Source organism: Condylura cristata, unplaced genomic scaffold (genome assembly GCF_000260355.1).
Source record: "Condylura cristata isolate star-nosed mole 26May11 unplaced genomic scaffold, ConCri1.0 scaffold00034, whole genome shotgun sequence".
NCBI lineage: Eukaryota > Metazoa > Chordata > Mammalia > Eulipotyphla > Talpidae > Condylura > Condylura cristata.
In genome coordinates, this window is record NW_004567135.1 from 6,524,267 (window position 1) to 6,542,748 (window position 18,482).

Here is an 18,482-nt window from a genome sequence, read left to right on the forward strand (position 1 = left end):
CAAAATTACAACTCGACAGACTGTAAAAATATTATTACTTTAATAATATGATGAACTAATACCCTCACATAAAGGCACTGTCTTGTGAAAATATGTCAGCTTTCGAATCAGTTCTTACGTTCATGCCTGTTTAGCTCTGGACACCTGAAGTCCCTAACCACCTCTCCTTATTGGTAGAGTGAGGGTCACAATAATACCTTTAGAATTATAGTTCTAGTCACAAGATTGTCTGAGGGTTGCCGATAATGCCATACAGATGACGCTTAATAAAAAAGATATTTATCATTAAATCTCAAGGGATGAAGGGGGAGTAGGTGTGTTACACCTAATTTTCAAACGAGGATGCTAGATCTCAGTGAGATTGTGCGGTAATTCTAAAGTAAATGACGCTCGCCTATTAAAAACATCACCACTTTCACCTATCTCAAACTCTCCCTTTCAAAGGCGTTGCGGGGAATGGACGTAACGTGGTAAGGGATTTAAATCCACCGGGGGCGGGGTGGGGGGTGGAGTTTAGGGACATTATGCCAGGAGCCAAGGAGCGCTTGTCAGGAGCGTTTCGAAAAAGGTCAGGCGTCCTCGGGGGCTGGGGGTGGGTTCAGTAACGTGGGCGTGAAGGACCCACCCCCACCTCAGGCGCGACCTAAGCCAGAACTAAAGCACCCACACCTGCCCGCGTCCCGACCCGAACGCCTCAGACACGCCGACTCCACTCCCAGGCCGCCCCGCCCACCTCGGGGGCGGGGACCAGTCGCAGAGCTAGCCAATCATCAGTGCCCAGGCCAACGCGGTCTCTCCGTCATTGGCGAGCGGCGGGATGACGTTCCGTTCGCCGGACCCGCAAGGGAAGACGGTGCCGCGATTGGTTGACGCGGGGGCAGGGGTTCTGGCGAGTCTGTTTTTCAAGCCGGTGCTGGACTTTCCCCTTCCATGTTTCGTGGCCCTGGCGGGGGGCGCTGCACAGGGTGGGAGTTAACGCGGTAGAAATGAGGGTTTGGTTCTAAGAGTCGCGGGTTTGAGGAGGTGTGACCGGAAGTGATCTTGGGACTGACCGGAAGCGGGGCCGGGAGGGGAAAGGGGAGTGGGTCCGCGGAGGGAGGGGGCTTCCGGCAGAAGGGTGCAGGGGGAGAGGTGCGAGAACCGTGCGGGGCCGGCGGCGGGACGCCTGCTGCTGGTCTGGAAAGAAACGAATGACCGCGAGATCAGAGGGGCAGCACGAGGGGTTGAAGTGCGGGAATCCTGGTCTGCCTTTGAGCAGTCTGGAGATTGTTAGGCAAAGGGGGGGATCGCGTGGCTCCGGAACGCTTGGGTGAGAGGGATTTTGGTAGTCCGGGCAGCCAAAGGCTCCGGAGATTAGTTGGACGGGTCGGACTTCGGGTCGGCTAGGGGGTACCGGGTGGGAGATCTTTTTGGAGTTTTCTGTAGCCTCGTTCTTTTGGGGTGGGATCTTCACACTGCTCGCCTTTGTACAAGAAACGGTGTCTCCTAGGGCAAGGAAGGAGCCAGAATGGCCTGGGCTCTGAAGCTGCCTCTGGCCGATGAAGTGATTGAATCCGGGCTGGTGCAGGACTTTGATGCTAGTCTGTCTGGCATCGGCCAGGAACTGGGTGCTGGTGCCTATAGCATGAGGTGAGTGAGATTTTCCCAGACTTTGCATCTTTTGAACAACAAAGGCGAGATAGAGTAAGGGGGTGGGGGAGGGAAAGGAGGTGTATGAAGTTAAGTTGTGCAGTTACTGAGATGGGACTTGGTTCTTTGTTGCTCTGAGTAGTGACTGTTGTAGGAAGGGAACGGGGTTGGAGGGAGTGTCAAATCTGCAGTGTTAGTGGAAGAAGGAAGAATTGACCTTGATTTGCAACCAGATAAATATTGAAAGGCCGTTTTGCCAGTGTGGAGACTTGGAGACTGGTGTGTGTATGTCTGTGTGGATGGGACTGGACTTGTGTGAAGAGGCTTTACTGAACAGAGGAGGGATGTCTAGGGAGTTGGGGTTAGGGACTGAAGGGTGAATTATTGGTTTACTGCTTGCTGGGAAGGAAATGTGAGATCTTGGTGAAGTCCACACGTTTGTATTGTCTGCTTTTAAGACTTAATTATGAAGTTCTGCCTTTTGAAACATCAACTGTTAACATAAAAAAGTCCGAATTTTCAGATGCTTCTAGACCTGAAATTCATGTATCAAGCCAAAGGTTGGTAAATAAAAATTTCCTTTGAAAGCAGCATAACTTCCCATGTAGTTTATCTACATGTATTGGGCTATTCACCTCCCTAGTACAGTTGTTGCATTTATAAGCTTTGCAAAATTCGTGTCTGGAAATGTTGAAACACATCTAATCTCAGAGTTAGATGTACTGTAATGAGGTTTCCAAATGTATTATAAAGGTGATCCCAATAAGCTTCATTTGGGTTTTTGAGTTTATAGACAAAAGGCGCTTTTTTTATATGGGAAAAATGGACAAATTTTACACTCTTAAATGCTTTGAGAGTTATGTCATATAAACTTCTTTTCTCTATCCCTGCTAACCCAAAGTGTAGTTTCCTCACTAAATTATGAGAAAGGTAGTGCTTCATCTTTAGGAATTTAGTCAGAATAATAAAGACTGTCTTTCCATACAAATTGGGTGCGTGTTCAGGGAAATTTGAGTTTTACCATGCAATACTCCAGTATTGAGAAACTTAACTCTAGTTTTACTTGTGATCAGAAAAATAGAGGTGAACCTGATCCTCAGCTTGCTTGTCAGTGTCTGACATAATTTTTGATAATTTGTGCTGTTGTCGAAATAGCACACAAAATGTTTGGTTTTGTGTAGGTTATCAGAGTTGGGGATAGAGATAATTAAATGTAACCATGCTTTGTTATAAAAATAGTTAAAATTTTAAAAAATTTAAAAATAAAAATTGTCAGCAAACAGTTGCACACCTTCTACCTACCTACTCTGCACCACAGACTATACATTTGAGAGTGCTCCCTACGTCATATCCTAGGTGCTTTCACAGATGTTAGCACGCTTACACATTTAGGATTTTTTTCCAACATCAAATTCACAAGATTTTTGAACAGCACAACATACCAAAAATTTAAGTGTTTTTTTTCCCCTTGACTTTTAAAATTCCTTTTCTGTGCGTATGCTTGCGTCAGTATTTTCTTGACTGTTACATATATTTATTCTTTTGCATTAATTTGCACTAGAAATTACTTCCCAAGCCTTAGTCTCCTTTAAGAATCATTTGTTCTGCTTACAAAAATACAGTTTCCTGTGTTCCATCTTTGATGATTTTGTGGGGCACAGATCAGAAATTTGACTTTTTAAAACAAGTTCTTAAATGATTTTCGTTGTAGTTCAGGGATTACATTTTGAGAAATAATCATTGGAAGGAAGAATTTTTATCCACAAAGTAATCAGTGATTTTTAGCTCTGCCTTTTCTCTTTAATTAGACCCTGTGATCTCTTTCCCTACACCTTTGTTTGGGGAAATGTTCTCTTGGACAGTTTGTTTTATAAAATACTTTCCCTATCATATTTCTTTTACCCTTGTTTGCATATTTTCTGTTGAGGCCCAAATTGCAAAATGTTTTTATCACCCCAAAAGAATAAATACCCTGTATTTGTTAAGCGGTTGCTCTCACCTCTCCCTGGTGACCACCAGTTTTGTCTGTGGATTTACTTGTTTAGGATATTTCATATAAATGACATATCATAGGCGATCTTTTGCATTTTGCTTCTTTTCACTTAGCAAAATGTTGTCAGGGTACATCCACACTGTGGCATGTATTAGTACTTCAATATTTCATTCCTGTTAATGATCACACATTTTATGTATATATCGCATTGGATCATCCATTCAGCCATTGGTGGATATTTGGATTGTCTCTGCCTTTGGGCCATCATGAATAATGCTGATACAGGATTGTATTTATAAATGAATTGACCTTGAAATGTCTATAAATATTCACGTGCAAGTTTCTGTGTAGACATATTTTCGTTTCTCTTGGGTATATACCTAGAATTAGAATTGCTGGGTGCAGTGGTAATTCTCTACATGCGTGTTCATGCGTGTGTACACACACATGAGTGAAGGCTTTGTTAGAGCAGCTTTAAGATCACAGCAAAATTGAGGGGAAGGTAGAGAGATTTCCTTTATTTCAGCTTCCATTGTCAACATTCCCCAACGAGTGATTCCCTCTCTACCTACACTGATGAGCCTGCATTGTCAGATTGTGTTCATGTCGTGTGGTTAGGTTTAGTTTAGGCTTCATTCTTGGTATATACTCTGTGAGTTTGGACAAACCTATAATGACATGTATCTATCATCATAGAATTTTCACTGCCCTAAGAATCCTCTCTACTCTGTTAATTTCCTTACTTTCCCCCCCGACCTTCGGCAAACATTGATCTTTTTACTGTCACCATAGTTTCACCTTCCCAGAATGTGATATAGTTGGAATCATACAGTATTAACTTTGTCAAATTGGTTTCTTTCACTGACTTACATGCACGTAATGTTCTTCTATGCTTTTTCATGGAATCATAACTCATTTCTTTTTTGGAGATGGGGGTGCATGGTTCTCTTTTTATTTTTTTAATTTGGCTTTGCCACATATCTTAACCTGTGTTGCAGTCCTCATGCATCTCCTTTTCATCCACCAAGGCCCACCACAAGTGCCCCTGTATCAAGTGTTAACTGGATTCCCACCTCAGTGCAGGTTGTTTATTTCATTTTACTGCTGAATAATATTTCATTGTCTGGAAGTACCATCTACCTACTGAAGGACATCTTGGTTGCTTCCAAGTTTTGACAATGACGAATAAAGCTGTTATCAACATCTGTGTGTGGGAATTTTTGTGGACATAGTTTTCAACTCCTTCAAGTCAACACTCAGGAATGTGCATGTTGTTGGACCATATGCTAAGAAACCTAAACATGAGAAACCTATACTAAGCTGGCCTCCAGAGTTCCCATTGTTCCACATCCTTGTCAGCACTTCTTCGTGTCAGAGTTGTGAATTTTGATAATTTTTTTAAAAAGATTTATTTTTATTTATTTATGCATCAAAGAACTGGAATGTAGGCCAAAGTTGTGGGGAAAGGAGATGAGAGGATTCCCCAGAGACACAGTGGGGAGCAGAACAGGTAGATCTACTGAAATATACTGCCGAGGGGAGCAGCAGGTGAGACAAGAGAGGTCTGCTGCATCCTGTGGGTCATTCCCTGACTGGGGGTGGAACTCATGCCTCAGTGGCTGCCTGTAGCTTGACAGCACTGAGACATTAACCCATGCATCACCAGAGAGGGCTTTGATTTCGGTCATTTTAATAAGTGCGTAGTGTATGCTTAATTTTTTTTAGACCTGCCCAGTTCTTTTGCACAGCATCTTAATGCACTGTATGACCCACAGGCAATATACAGAGTTCCTGTTTCTCTACACTTTTACTAATTAATTTTCTGTTTTGTCTTTTTTTAATTATTTTTTAAAGATTTATTAACTTATGCATTACAAAACTGGGGTACAGGCCAGAGGTGCAAGGGCAGTGAGAGGCTTCACCAGAGACAGAGTGGGGAGAAGAACAGGAGGACTGATGAAGTACACTGCTGAGGGGAGCAGTGGGTGGGTCAGGAGAGGTCTGCCTCCTGGGCTGGCTGGAATCAAACTCATGCTGAAGCGCCACCAGGGAGGGCCTGTTTGGTCTTTTTTTTTTTTTTTTTAAAGATTTATTTATTTGTGCATACAGAACTGGGGTACAGGCCAGAGGCTCAGGGGTGGTGAGAGGCTTCACCGGAGACAGAGTGGGGAGCAGGACAGATCAACGAAGTACACTGCTGAGGGGAGCAGCGGGCGGGTCAGGAGAGGTCTGCCACGCCATGTGGTCACCTCCGGGGCAGGCGGGGAATCGAACTCAAGGGGAAGCGGCTTTAGTTTCTCAGTGCTGTGCTTTAACCTGCTGCGCCACCAGGGAGGGCCTGTTTTGTCTTTTTTAATTGAAGTTCTAGTAGTGTGAAGTAGTAGTTCATTGTGGTTTCTCTTTTACAGCTCCTTAACGAGTATAATGTTGACCATTGTTTCATGTGTTTGTTGGCCAGATGTGTATTTTTACAGAATTTTCTATTTAATTCCTCTGTCCAATTTTAACTTGGCTTGTTGTCTTTTTGTTGTTGAGTTTAAGAGTTCTTTATATATTTTGGATACTAAACCATTATAAGATACATGTTTGCAAATATTTTCTTCCATTATATGGGAGTTACATATCTTGATAGTGCTTTTTAATATGCAAAAATGTTTCATACTTATAATTTCTAGTTTATTATTCTTTTGTTATTCATGTTTTCAGTATCAGCTCTGAGAATCTAAAGTGAAGATTTACCTTGTTTTCATAGTTTAAGCTGTTACTTAAGATCTGATAGTGATCCATTTGAATTAATGTTCCATATTTGGAGTGAAATTGGGGTGTGTGTATCCAGTTTCTCTTCATTTGCACATAATGCCCAGCATATCCAGAAATGCTTATGCATATTCATTTGCATGTGAACATTCCTTTTTTCTCAGCTACCATTTGTTTATTCTTTGGGTAAAGTATAAAATAAAGTAGCCTTTGGTATAAAAGTTTATCTGCGGGGATTACAATTGAGATGGAAAAAAAAATGTACAAAATGATGTAAAAATAAACTTATAAAATTTTTTTAAAAAGCAAAAAAGTTCATCTGTGGACTCTTAGTTCATTGTTTGGTATATCTATGTTTTGATTACTGTTACTTAGCAAATATTCTAAAATTGGAAAGTGTGAGCAATCCTACTTTGTTTTCCAACCTTGCTTTTGCTTATGTAGTTCCATATGAATTTGAGAATCAGCTTTTCTATTTCTGCAAACCAGGTCATTGGAATTTTGATAGGGGCTTCATTGAGTCTATAAATAACTTTATGAGTATTATCATCTTAATGTTTAAGTTTACCCATGGACATGGGATGTCTTTCCGTTTATTTGGATGATCTTTGATTTCTTTCAGCAATGTTTTATCAGTTTATTTTTATTTTGTATTTACTTATTTTTTTCTAGGTTCTCAACTTTTTTCCCCAAGCTTTAGGTTTTTCAACTTTTTATTTTTTATAACTTATTTTTATTTTTTTACATCATTCTTCATTTTGTGCATTTTTTCATCTCGTTTTAATCCCCATGGACTTCTCACCACCAATTCACCCATGTGCCAACACCATATGTTTTGTAGTTTTCAATGTGTAAGTCTTTCACATTCTTGCCCAACATGTACCTGTAGGATTTACTCCTTTGGATGTTATTGTAAATGAAATTATTTTCTTAATTTCATTTTCTTTGGGTTATTCACTGATGGTGTATAAAATCATCAGCTTTTTAAAAAATTGATCTTATCATCTGCAATTTTACTGAAATATTTATTAGTTATGATAGGTTTTTTTTTGTTCATTTTATGAGATTTTCTTTATCTAGAATCCTAGGATCTGCAAGTCGAGAATTTCATTTCATGTGAAGGAAGTCATTCTGTGCCTTGTTCACTGAGTGTGTGTGTGTGAGATAAGCTCCGTAGAACATAATACTTAGCATTTTAGCTACTTGTAAGAGGCGCAAAGCACATCACATTGTGCAAACATTCCTGTCGTCCATCTCCAGATATTTTTTATCATCTCACACTGAAGCTCTGTACCCATTAGTCACTAATTTTGTCAGTCCCTGGCATCTACCATTCCATTTCTGTCTAGAAATTTGGCTACCCAGAAACTTCCTATAGGTGGAATCATACAAATTTGTTCTTTCTGTGATGGCTTTATTTTTATTTATTTATTTGTTTTACCTCTTGTCTTTATTTCAGATATGGAAATTTCCTTAGCACTCATTATTCTACAAGTGTGTTTTTTACTAGAAGTAGATAACAAATATGTACATACTTCTCCCACTCACATGTCTGTTTGCTCTTTTATTGTGGTAAAACGCTCTGAACATAAAATTTTCCCTTTTAACCATTTTTTTTTAAATTTTTTTAAAATTTTTTTTTTAAAGATTTATTTGTGCATACAGAACTGGGGTACAGGCCAGAGGCTCAGGGGCGGTGAGAGGCTTCACCAGAGACAGAGTGGGGAACAGAACAGGCAGATCAACGAAGTACACTGCTGAGGGGAGCAGCGGGCGGGCCAGGAGAGGTCTGCCACGCCATGTGGTCTCCTCCGGGGCAGGCGGGAATCGAACTCATGCGGAAGCGTCTTTAGATTCTCAGTGCTGTGCTTTAACCCGCTGCGCCACCAGGGAGGGCCCCTTTTAACCATTTTTAATTGTACAGTTCAGTGGCATTAAGTGCCCTCCCCTTACTGTGCAGTTATAGCTGCTTTATTTCACGTAACACAATGTCTTCAAAGTTTCACTGGGTGTTTTTACCATGAAAGGGTATTGTACTGTGTTAAATGTCTTCTGTTTCTGTGAAGATGGTTATGTGATGTATTACCATGACTGATTTCCTTCTGTTGAAACACCCTTGCATTTCTGGGACAAATCTTAGCCATAGTGTATAATCATTTTAATATGCTCTTGGATTTGATTGCTAGTAATTTGTTGAGGATTTTTCTGTCTATATTCATAAGAGTTGTTTCTGTCTACATTCATTTATCTGTTATGTTCTTGTCTTGTTTTATTTTGTCTTGCTCTGGGATCAGGAGAATGTTGGCCTCAGAATGTTAGGAAGTGTTTCTTCTTTTTGTTCTTTTCGGAAGAATTGGATCAAGATTGCTGTTAACTCTTTAAATGTTTGATAGAATTTACCAATGATATTGACAATATGTGCATTACATCAACAAAAAGATGGTTTTGGAGATTCAATCCCTATGGTAATTTATGGGAAATAAAATGGAAGCCAAACGATTAGGACTCCTTCAAATTAGAAAGGTGTTTCACAGCAAAAGAAAATACAACAAAGTTAAAAAGATATCACACCGGAATGGGAGAAAATATTAACACAATCCATAACTGACAAGGAATTAATATCCATCACATACAAAAAACTCATACAAGATGCACTGAAAAACAACCCAGTTAATAAATAGGCTACAGATATGAACAATTCACCATAAAGAGAATATCCAGAAGGCCAATTGATACTATGAAAAGTTGGTGATGTTCGTTTCTAATGAAATGGCACCTGTTTCTAGCAACATGTGCTGGAAAGCATGCAGAGAAAGAGGAACCCTATTACACTGTCCATGGGAATGTAAACAGGGAGCTATTATGGAACGTGAGCTGAGTTCATTTTTAATACCTAAAATTGGAACTACTGTATGGCCCATCAGTCCTACTTTTGGGCATCTATCCAAAGAATATGAAACATCAGCACACACAGAAAAGCTCTACAATGTTTATGCAGCACTAGTTACAATGGCACAGTATGGAAGCCATCTAAATGTCCATCAGTTGGGTCAAGAAGATGTGTATAGGGTGGTGCAAGGGGTTAAAGCACAGCACTGTGAAGCTATCCACAGCCACTGCACCGTGAGTTCAATCCCCAGCCAGGGAGCTGAGCCACATGGTGCAGCAGACTTCTCCTGTCTTGCCCATTTCTCCCCTCAGCAATGTGTTTCAGTCTGTCTGCCTGTTCTGCTCCCGACTCTGTCTCTGGTGAATCCTCTCACTCCTGCACCTCAGGCCTGTACCCCAGTTCTTAATATGCATAAATAAATAAATCCTTAAATAAAAAAAAAAAAGGAAGATGCGGTATATCCGCAGTATGGAGTAGTATTCAATCATAAGGAAAGATGAAATACAGTCATTTTTAGCAAATTAGAGGGAGTTTGAGGGGAATTATGTGTAGTAAAGCAAGTCAGAACTGCAAACAAATACTGGACATTCACATACAAGCAATTTTTGATAAAGTTATAAAAACTAGTGGACAAATTGAGGATACTGTTACTTCTGGAGCAAGATATAACTGAAGGACACTGAAGACATATTCACGCTCTGTTTCTTATCTGGGTGGCCTGTACACAGATAGTGTTGTTTTATTTAGTTTTTTGTAAATTGGTTTTTATTTGATACATTATGTTAATACATTTACAGAAAAAAGTATCTACCCATAATCTATATTTGGCTAGTTTTCTACTTCTCTTAAAATTGTCCTTTTTTTTTTGGTGAAGGTCAGTAGATTTTTCTTTGTTTTCTTGCCCTCTTTTAATTCTCATGAAAGATGACCTACAATCTGACAATGTTGCCTTTCTTTCTTTTCTTTGTTACTTTCTCTCACTTTGTTCCTACCTCCTCCTCTCCTGTCCTCATTCTTTATCTGCCCTGTTTACAGCAGTTCCCATTTGTCCTGGTGGCTGGTAACAGCTGACTCTTTTATGCGGCTCATCTGGAGGAAAACTTACCTTGAGAATTTGGGTATACAGATTGGGTTCTGGTTTTCCTTATTTTGCTTGCTCATATTTTGAATGCACAGAAAATGCTGGTTGATTCATTCAGCCCATAATCAGATTTCCACTCATTTGTTCCAGAAGGGTCTACCGCGAGCTAGGTTTTGCCCAGCTTGACTGTGTGGCTTAGCATCTCCACCGTAGCATCCCTGCATAGGTGCTGTGTCTCTTGTCACTTATGTGTGTGTGTAACTAGTATATTCTCCCAGTTTATGGTTTGTTATTTCACTTTATATGTTTTTGTTCCAGCGTTCTTAATTTGGTATGATTTATCTATTTCCTTATGGTGTATGTCTAAATCCATATATTTTTATAGTCTTAAAAAGTTGTTTTTGTTTTGTTTTGCTTTTCACACAAGTCTTTAGTTCACTCAGGATTGAGTTTTTTTTTTAAGTTAACTTTTTTTGTGTTGGGTGTTGGTAAAAATCCAGTTCCATTTGATCCATTCTGATGTCCAATTTTTCCAACATTATTATTTTTTGAGAAGTTCATTCCTTCACCTACTAGTTGTACCTGCCATTACAAATAAAATTTCTGCATATGTGTGCTAGTTAATAGTTTCTGTATTCTATTATCTAGATTAATTTCTGTGGGTCACTGCCATGATGTTTTAATTACTAAAGCTCTGAAATGATCCTTAATGTCTGACAGAGTAAATCTCTTACCTTGTTCTTCAAGAGTATCTGGGATTTGCTCATTGATAAAATTTTAATGTCAACTGGTCAAGTTGTTGTGATACTGGTAGGAATTGAATTTATAGATGATTTTTTGAAAAATTGACACCTTTATGATGTTCAGTTTTTCCATTTATTGAATATGATATAACTCCATTTAATACTTTTTTAAAAATGTCTCCTTTGTATCTCTTTTCATTGCTGGCTCAGATTTTCATTCTTTCTTTTTTAAGATTTATTTATTTATACATACAGAACTGGGGTAGAGGCCAGAAGTGTGGAGGGTGAGAGGGTTCATCAGAAACAGAGTGGGGAGCAGAACAGGCAGACTGACTGAAATAAACTGCTGAGGGGAGGGGGCAGCTGGTGAGACAGGAGAGGTCCTTTGCATCATGTGGGCCAGCTCCCTGGTGGGGGGTTGAACTCCATGCTGTAGTAGGTGAGATAGGTTCTTAGTGCTGTGCTTTAACCTGTTGTGCCACCGCAGAGGGCCCTCGGTTTCATTATTTCTTATCTGACTATTTCATTTGAGTTGATCTCTTTATCTTTAGTCTCCCTTTTTTCTAAGGCACAACCTAGCATAGTGAGATCTGGAACCAGATTTGGGAGTTTGGATTCTGATTCCATTAGGATTCCTTTAACTTAAGATGGAGAAAATAATAATAGTGCCTATCTGGTGAAGTCCTTATAAAGATGAAAGAAGTTAATATTTGTAAAGTAATTTAGGCTAGTCTCAGACAAACAGTGAATACTCAAGCTATTATTGCTGTGAATTAATTTCTAGTAGTTTAACTCCAGAGCCTACCCTCTTAATTCAAGATGAACTCAACATATATTGAGGAGAGGATGAAAAGAAGGTGAACACATATGTTTTATAGATAAAAATTCTCAGTGCTTGTTAATAAACGTGAGGGTGAGGGGAAAGTATCAATCTAAGATGCCTCCAAGGATTCTAATTTGAGAATTTTGATGGACCATGCTACCTTGGGGGGAGGGGGTGGGATGGGGGGAGGAGCATGAGAGGACATAGTCTCTGCAGGTTTGAAGGAAGATCAAGGATTCTCTTTTGAAGCTGGGCCATTTGATATCCCTGAGAGACATCAAAGAGGCCATGTTAGGTAGATATTTAAATATGCAAATCTGCAGTTCAAAATAGAAGTCTGGGCCTAGGAGAAAAGTTTGGGAGTCATCAGAATAAATTGATATGTAAATGTAGAGGAATTAATGAGATCATCCCATCTTACATCTGGGAGTGTAAAAGAACCAAAATCAATCCTGATGTTTTAAAGAAGAAGAGGGGAGTTGGGAAGATGCTCCTAGAGGCAGAAAGAAAATCAAGTTTTCAGAAAGCCAGAGGGAATAGTGGCAGGTTTAGGAGTGATTGTTGTCTTGAATGCTGCTGAGAATCGATGATGAGTCCTAAAAAGTGACCATTGAGTTTGACCATGTGGAATCATTGGTGACCATGACAGGCACTTCCCATAGAGTGGTGGGGGTATGAGGGATGACTTAAATATGAAGAGATGGGGGATCTGTATAAATAGAGACTTTTGATTATGAAAGGTACAGAGAAATATAATGAGTTGAAAGGGAATATGAGAACAAATATGTATTTGTTACGTATTTGAAAGATACTCAAACATGATTGTCTGCTTAATCCAATAGACAAGGTTGATGGTAATCAAGGGACAGATTCCAAATCTGTAGATAAGAATCAATCAGCATTTCCTAGGGAGAGAGGAAGAACTTTGTCTTCATTGTATCAGAAGCAGAAGAGAAAATCATTTCAAGGGTAAGTGGGTTTTTTGGTTTGGTAGTGAAGATGCTTAAAAATGTTGATATGAGAGTTTTAACTAATTAAATTATATGTAGAGAGGCAATTACACATGTAATTTCAGTAACATGAAAATAACTGAGCTCTTCACAGGCATCATAGCAAATGCTTAGTACAAATTTGATAATAATAGCATTTCTGGACTCTGTCTACAAGTATAAACCAATCATTTTTGCTGAGTAGCCTAATTATAAAAACCCATCTTTTCTAATGGCCATACTGTTACTGTTACTTTAATCATTTACTTTAACAGTACATACTATGGTCAGACCTTGTTAGTAGGGTAACAAAACAAATTAGGTCCTGTACTATGGGGCTTGCATTCTTACGGGAGGAGTATTAAAGAGAGATTAGTCAAGCAGGTAAGGATATTTCAGAAAGGAGTGCTATGATGAAAACGTGTAGGGTCTGCGTGAGGTAAAGTGATCAACAATATCTCTCTGGAGATAGGACAATTTAGTAGAGATCTGAATGATGAAAAAGAACCGACCAGATTTCCAGATCTCTGGAAATTGAGATTGGAATCAAATATTGCAAAATTTTGAATGTTTTAATGACATCAGTTAAATGATAGGCTCATTCTATTAATACAAGATGTGCAAGTATTAGAGTGTAACACCTTTAGAAATATTTTTGGAGAATGAAATGGTAGCTTTTGATTACATTTACCCTCAGGAATGTCTTAAGCAGGTACTGTTTTATGCCGGATAAAACTTAGATAAATTTTGTTTACTGTTCCTCCACTGTCAAAAGCAGTACCAGGCATGTAAGTGCTCACTAAATACTTACTGAAAGAATGGATGAATACACTTGGATTTATATGTACTATTTACTAGCTGTGTAACCTTGGGTAAATTACTTAGCACCGCAAATTACTTGAACCTGAGTTTCTTCAACTGGAAAACAAGGAGGGAGAAATAGTTCCTTTTAGCCCACAGCATTATTATGTGGATTAAATGGGAGTTTATGTGTGAAAAATCAATGTTAGTAGCGGAGTGGGAGTGGAACAGGACAAGGGAGAGGAACTGTAGTTTGGCAGCTGGAAATTTTAAAAAGTGAAAGGACAGTTGGGAAAGAAAAGAGGAAATTCGTTGAAAAGGTAAACTGGGTCCATTCTGGGACTGTTCTGCAAGCAGTGCTTTACCATGATTCACTGGAAAGCCTCCCAAAGCATTGTAAACAAAGTGACATTTAGATGTACATTTTCAAAAGGTTACTTTGGCTGCAGATTGGGTAACATCATAAACAGCTAGTTACCATTCTAGAGAAGAGTGGAAGCTTAGTGAACTTGCTGTCTTGTGTTGTATGTGTCCTTAGAAATGCAAATTAATTATCTATAAAAGAAAGTGAGTAAATAACCAATCCACTTTTATTGCATCATCTGGCCTGACTGGGGACATCTCCAGGGTTGTTGGCCATCATAGAAAAGAGGTCCTTCATCAAAGGTGTGGCCTGAAGGAGCAGGAGGAGAAAATTCCACAGCCCTACCGAAGAAGGCATAAAGCCTTTTACTATTTCCTAAGTCTCATGTTAGGTCCTGTTAGAATTTCCCCAAAAGTCATTAGCAGTAAAAACTTTAACCCAGAAAAATGTGCTTGTCTTTCACTGCAGGAACAAATGGGAACTAGGGAGACTGTCCAGCTTTGAGGCGAGGCTAGAGGAAAGCTTATCTTTGAAAAAAAGGTAGACATTTTGGAGCTGGAAAAGAAGCTTTGAGGCTTAAATTATAAAGGGCCAAGTGTGGTTTCCCTTAGTCACAGGAAAACAGACAGACAAAAACTCTTCTATTGTTTTTCCGGTTAGGTCATACTATGATGATAACGGTCAGATCTTGAATATCGAAATGGAAGTTTTTTCTAAATCAAAATGACCAGAATCTCTGGAATATATAATCCATGAGTATTGTTACAAATTGGCTGGCATTCATCACCTAAATGGGAAGAGTCAGTGGCTCCAGAAATTTAATAAAAGACCCTGATACTAATGATGCCACAGGTGATGTTTTCAATTATCAGTGTTTTAATGAGATTTGTTGGCTGGTGAGAGCTAATCCTATAATGTAGGAAAAAAACTGAGAAATTGTATCTGGCACATCCCCTGAGGTAGGGCTTTGATGATTCAGATTTCTTTGATTAAACTTTTAATATCTTATAAGCTCTCTGGAAATAAATTTGTATCTGACACTGGTCATACATATTTCAGTTTCCAAAACAAGGTTTGCAGATAGGTTTAAAATTAGATGTTTTTAATGACTTTCTAAGCTAAAGGAAAATACAAATCACATTTCTTTAAAGAAATAAATGAATGGTAGATAACTGGAAAACAATTCAGAAGAGTAGAAATGGGGGAGATTCAAAGACTTGGGGAGGAAAGAAAATTATAACTTCTTTTTTGGGGTGGGATACATTTTGACATGTCCATAATGAATGACAGCTAGTCAGACCGTGCTGAAAGAAATAGAATGATTTACGTGAAGCACTTCTTACAGTACTTTAAGTACAGTAAGTCCAGTTGAGATTTGGAAAAAAGTTCCAGAAACAGCATTCCTAAGGAAAGACTTGTCTAACTGTCTTAGCAGCGACCAGTGTATCTATCAGAGGCAGCAACACTCATGTGAAAACCAGTACGGTGTTTTACCTACTGTTCATTTTGAATCATATTCAGTAATCCTTGTTCTTATTTGAAATTGGAGGAAGTTCGAATTAAGCGACTCGAGGAAGAGTTACATAAAACACCTACCGGCTTTTTTATTAGTTACATCAATACTAGTTATAGAAAATGCCATACGAGGCCCCTTTGCGTTACATCATTTGTACTACATATTTTTAAGTAATCCATATTTCTGCCTAAAGTACTAGGAGTATAATAAAGATGACAAACTGGAATAATATATGATTTCTGCAGATAGAAACTTAGATGACAGAGGCGCTATTCTCTTTAAGGGAACCTGATTTGTAACTACTACTATAGCTTTGCCACCTAAAACAGAACCCAAAACATAGTAGTTGCTCCAAGACTTTTTGCTGAAGAAATGAACAACAAAACCAAAGGTTTTGAAAGGATTTACTGACTGAATGTCAAGCTGAGTGCCCCCTCATAAAAGTAGTGGTGATGGACATTACATAGACCTGAGCAAACTCCTCACCCTCAGTAGTGTTTCAAGATGGCTCATAGGTACTCTGTAAAATCAACTCTTGGTACAGATAGTGGGCAGACTGAGGGTTACCTTGGGGCCCCCAAACCTTGCACACAACAAATGGGTTCTGCCATTGCTGCATATGTACAAAACATACTCTTGGTGCATAAGGCCTTCACTAGAAAAGAACTTTAATAGAATTAGTGTACAAAAGAGAAAAAATACAGTTTCAAATGTTACCCACCCTATCATGTGTAAATGCCCAGCCAAACAGTGTTGGCCCGAAGCAGGGCCACTGAGACCCAAGAGTTTGCCCAAGTCTAAGGTACCTTCTGGTAGGGAACTGTTGAGGAGTCTGGCATGAAAGGTGCAAATTAAAATACAAATCAAGCTAAGAGCTGCCCCTGTCAGAGAAGCTCACAGGTCTCTCACCCGTGTCTCTGCCAACTGTGTCGTTCCATGTTGCCTAAGTCCCTGGTGCAAGTCCAAGGCTGAGAAGCCAGGGGCTGCTGCTTCACACGTCTGTCTGCTTCACATTCCTCCTCCAAGTGCTCTCTTCCAAGACTTTTCTAAGCCTTTCCCAGCTTTCCCTCCTCACTCAACTCTACCCTTCATTAGGTAGGTAGGGCAGGGAACCTGGTACCTCCCTTTTATGGAGAAAACTGTAAAGGCTCCTTTCTGTAACCATATAGGAAGATGGTCATCTAGATGACAGGGCTCAGAGATATTACCTTTACTTATTAAGACAGTGCTGACTAGTTAAGCACAGCAACTCTTCCCCCAGTTCTGATTTAATTGTCATGAGATGTGGCTGGGCAGGGCTTTTTAAAAGCTTCCATGTGATTCTTAATATGTAACCATGGTTGAGCACCACAGGTATTTATATGCCTTTCTTACAGCGCTGACTTTGAATTTAGTAATGCCTACTGCAAGTATGGCAGGAGATGATGTGAAAATTACTTATTTCCAGACATATTCTGACTTAAAAAGGCAGGATTTAGATTGCGAACTTAAAGTCAGTCTCCAGTATGAACATATTGGGGGTTATTTTTATTACATTCTTTCTTGCTTTGAAGTGGAAAGTTTTGTGTCATGAGTTTAAAAATGAACTAGCCCCTAGCATATAAGAACTGGGGTACAGGCCAGAGGTGTAGGGTGTGAGAGAAGTCACCAGAGAAAGTGGGGAGCAAAACAGGCAGATGGACTGAAATACACTGCTTAGGGGAGCAGTGAGCAAGACAGGAGAAGTCTGCTGCGCCATGTAGGTCAGCTCCCTGGCCGGGGATCGAACTTGTGTTTCAGTGGCTGCCAATAGCTTCATAGTGCCGAGACTTAACCCCTTGTGCCACCAGGGAGGCCCCTCAACAGTCATTCTTAGATTAGACTTTGGCACAAACTAGCACACTATTCTTTGCTTTATTTTGTCTTTGTTTGAGCAAGTTAATGAGCCCAGACTCAAGTAGAGGAAGGCCACGCGGGGCAATGAGTGAGTGACACGCACATCACCAGAGGCCATCTTGGAGAGGAGCTACCAGAGGGCCCCTAACGGCGTAATTAGGAAATCTCGTCAGTTTTTCTGGCATATGAAACTTAAAGCTGCATTCAGGCTAGTGAGATTTTATTTATCTTCATTTTTTTTTCTCAAGCTCTGTTTAGCATTAACATTTGGTTAGCTGGAAACATTTCTTTAGCTGTAAGTTAGGCATAAATGAAAAAGGGCTTAATAAATTGTAAATTGGTTGGGGAGCAATGAGTATACAATGGTGAATTGATGTCATAAGTTTGGGTTAAAATTAGTTAGAATTAAAAACCATTCATTGCCTGCCACTGAAACTTGGAGGGCCAAAGGAAAGGGGGAAAAGTAAAATAATTTTCTTATAAAAATTTAGTATGTGTTTTTGAATATTTACAATAACCTCTGGCACTAGTAAATGCTCAGTAAATGTTTGAATGATTTGAATTTTCCTTCTGAAAAGGGAGTTACGGTACCTTAGGAAACGTGTTCCACTTGCTCCGTCCGTTCTTGCACAGTATACAAGTGGACATTGTAAGAGTGAGAGAGAGAGTGCACTTCAGTAGAGTCATCTTCGGCCGAGTAGGTAAGATGCAGGTTCTCTCTAAAAGCCGAAAGCCTTTTTATTGTCTGAAATTTAACCAAGGATACCATTTTTAGGAATTGTCTGTATTAGAAAAAACTACACTAGTGGATCTTTTGGATTTGGCATACAGAGGTTTAGCAGGCCTAGATGTTATTTGTGCCTGTGTTATGATTTGTCTAGTGCTTGTTATGTCATGGCAAGCACAGTTATACGTTGTGTTCTGAGCACGTTTGAGCTGGACCAAGTGGAGCTGTGGCGTTTGGCAGGTTACATATTTAAAGGCATATTTTAGTCTATATATGTATATATATATATATATA

General features: G+C 39.4%; 1 protein-coding gene across 5 annotated transcripts in view; it reads left to right on the forward strand.

Annotated features, from left to right (window-relative positions):
- Positions 1–881: 881 nt before the first annotated feature.
- TFCP2 (transcription factor CP2) overlaps positions 882–18,482 on the forward strand; it is a 45,070-nt gene continuing 27,469 nt past the window's right edge. The window contains exons 1-2 of one of the 5 annotated variants that reach the window (XM_004692742.2): positions 882–965; positions 1,490–1,629. In XM_004692742.2, the coding sequence (XP_004692799.1) occupies positions 1,508–1,629 (122 nt within the window). In that variant the 5' untranslated portion in view covers positions 882–965; positions 1,490–1,507. The other 4 variants (XM_012732591.1, XM_012732592.1, XM_012732590.1 and 1 more) reach the window with 4 other exon arrangements.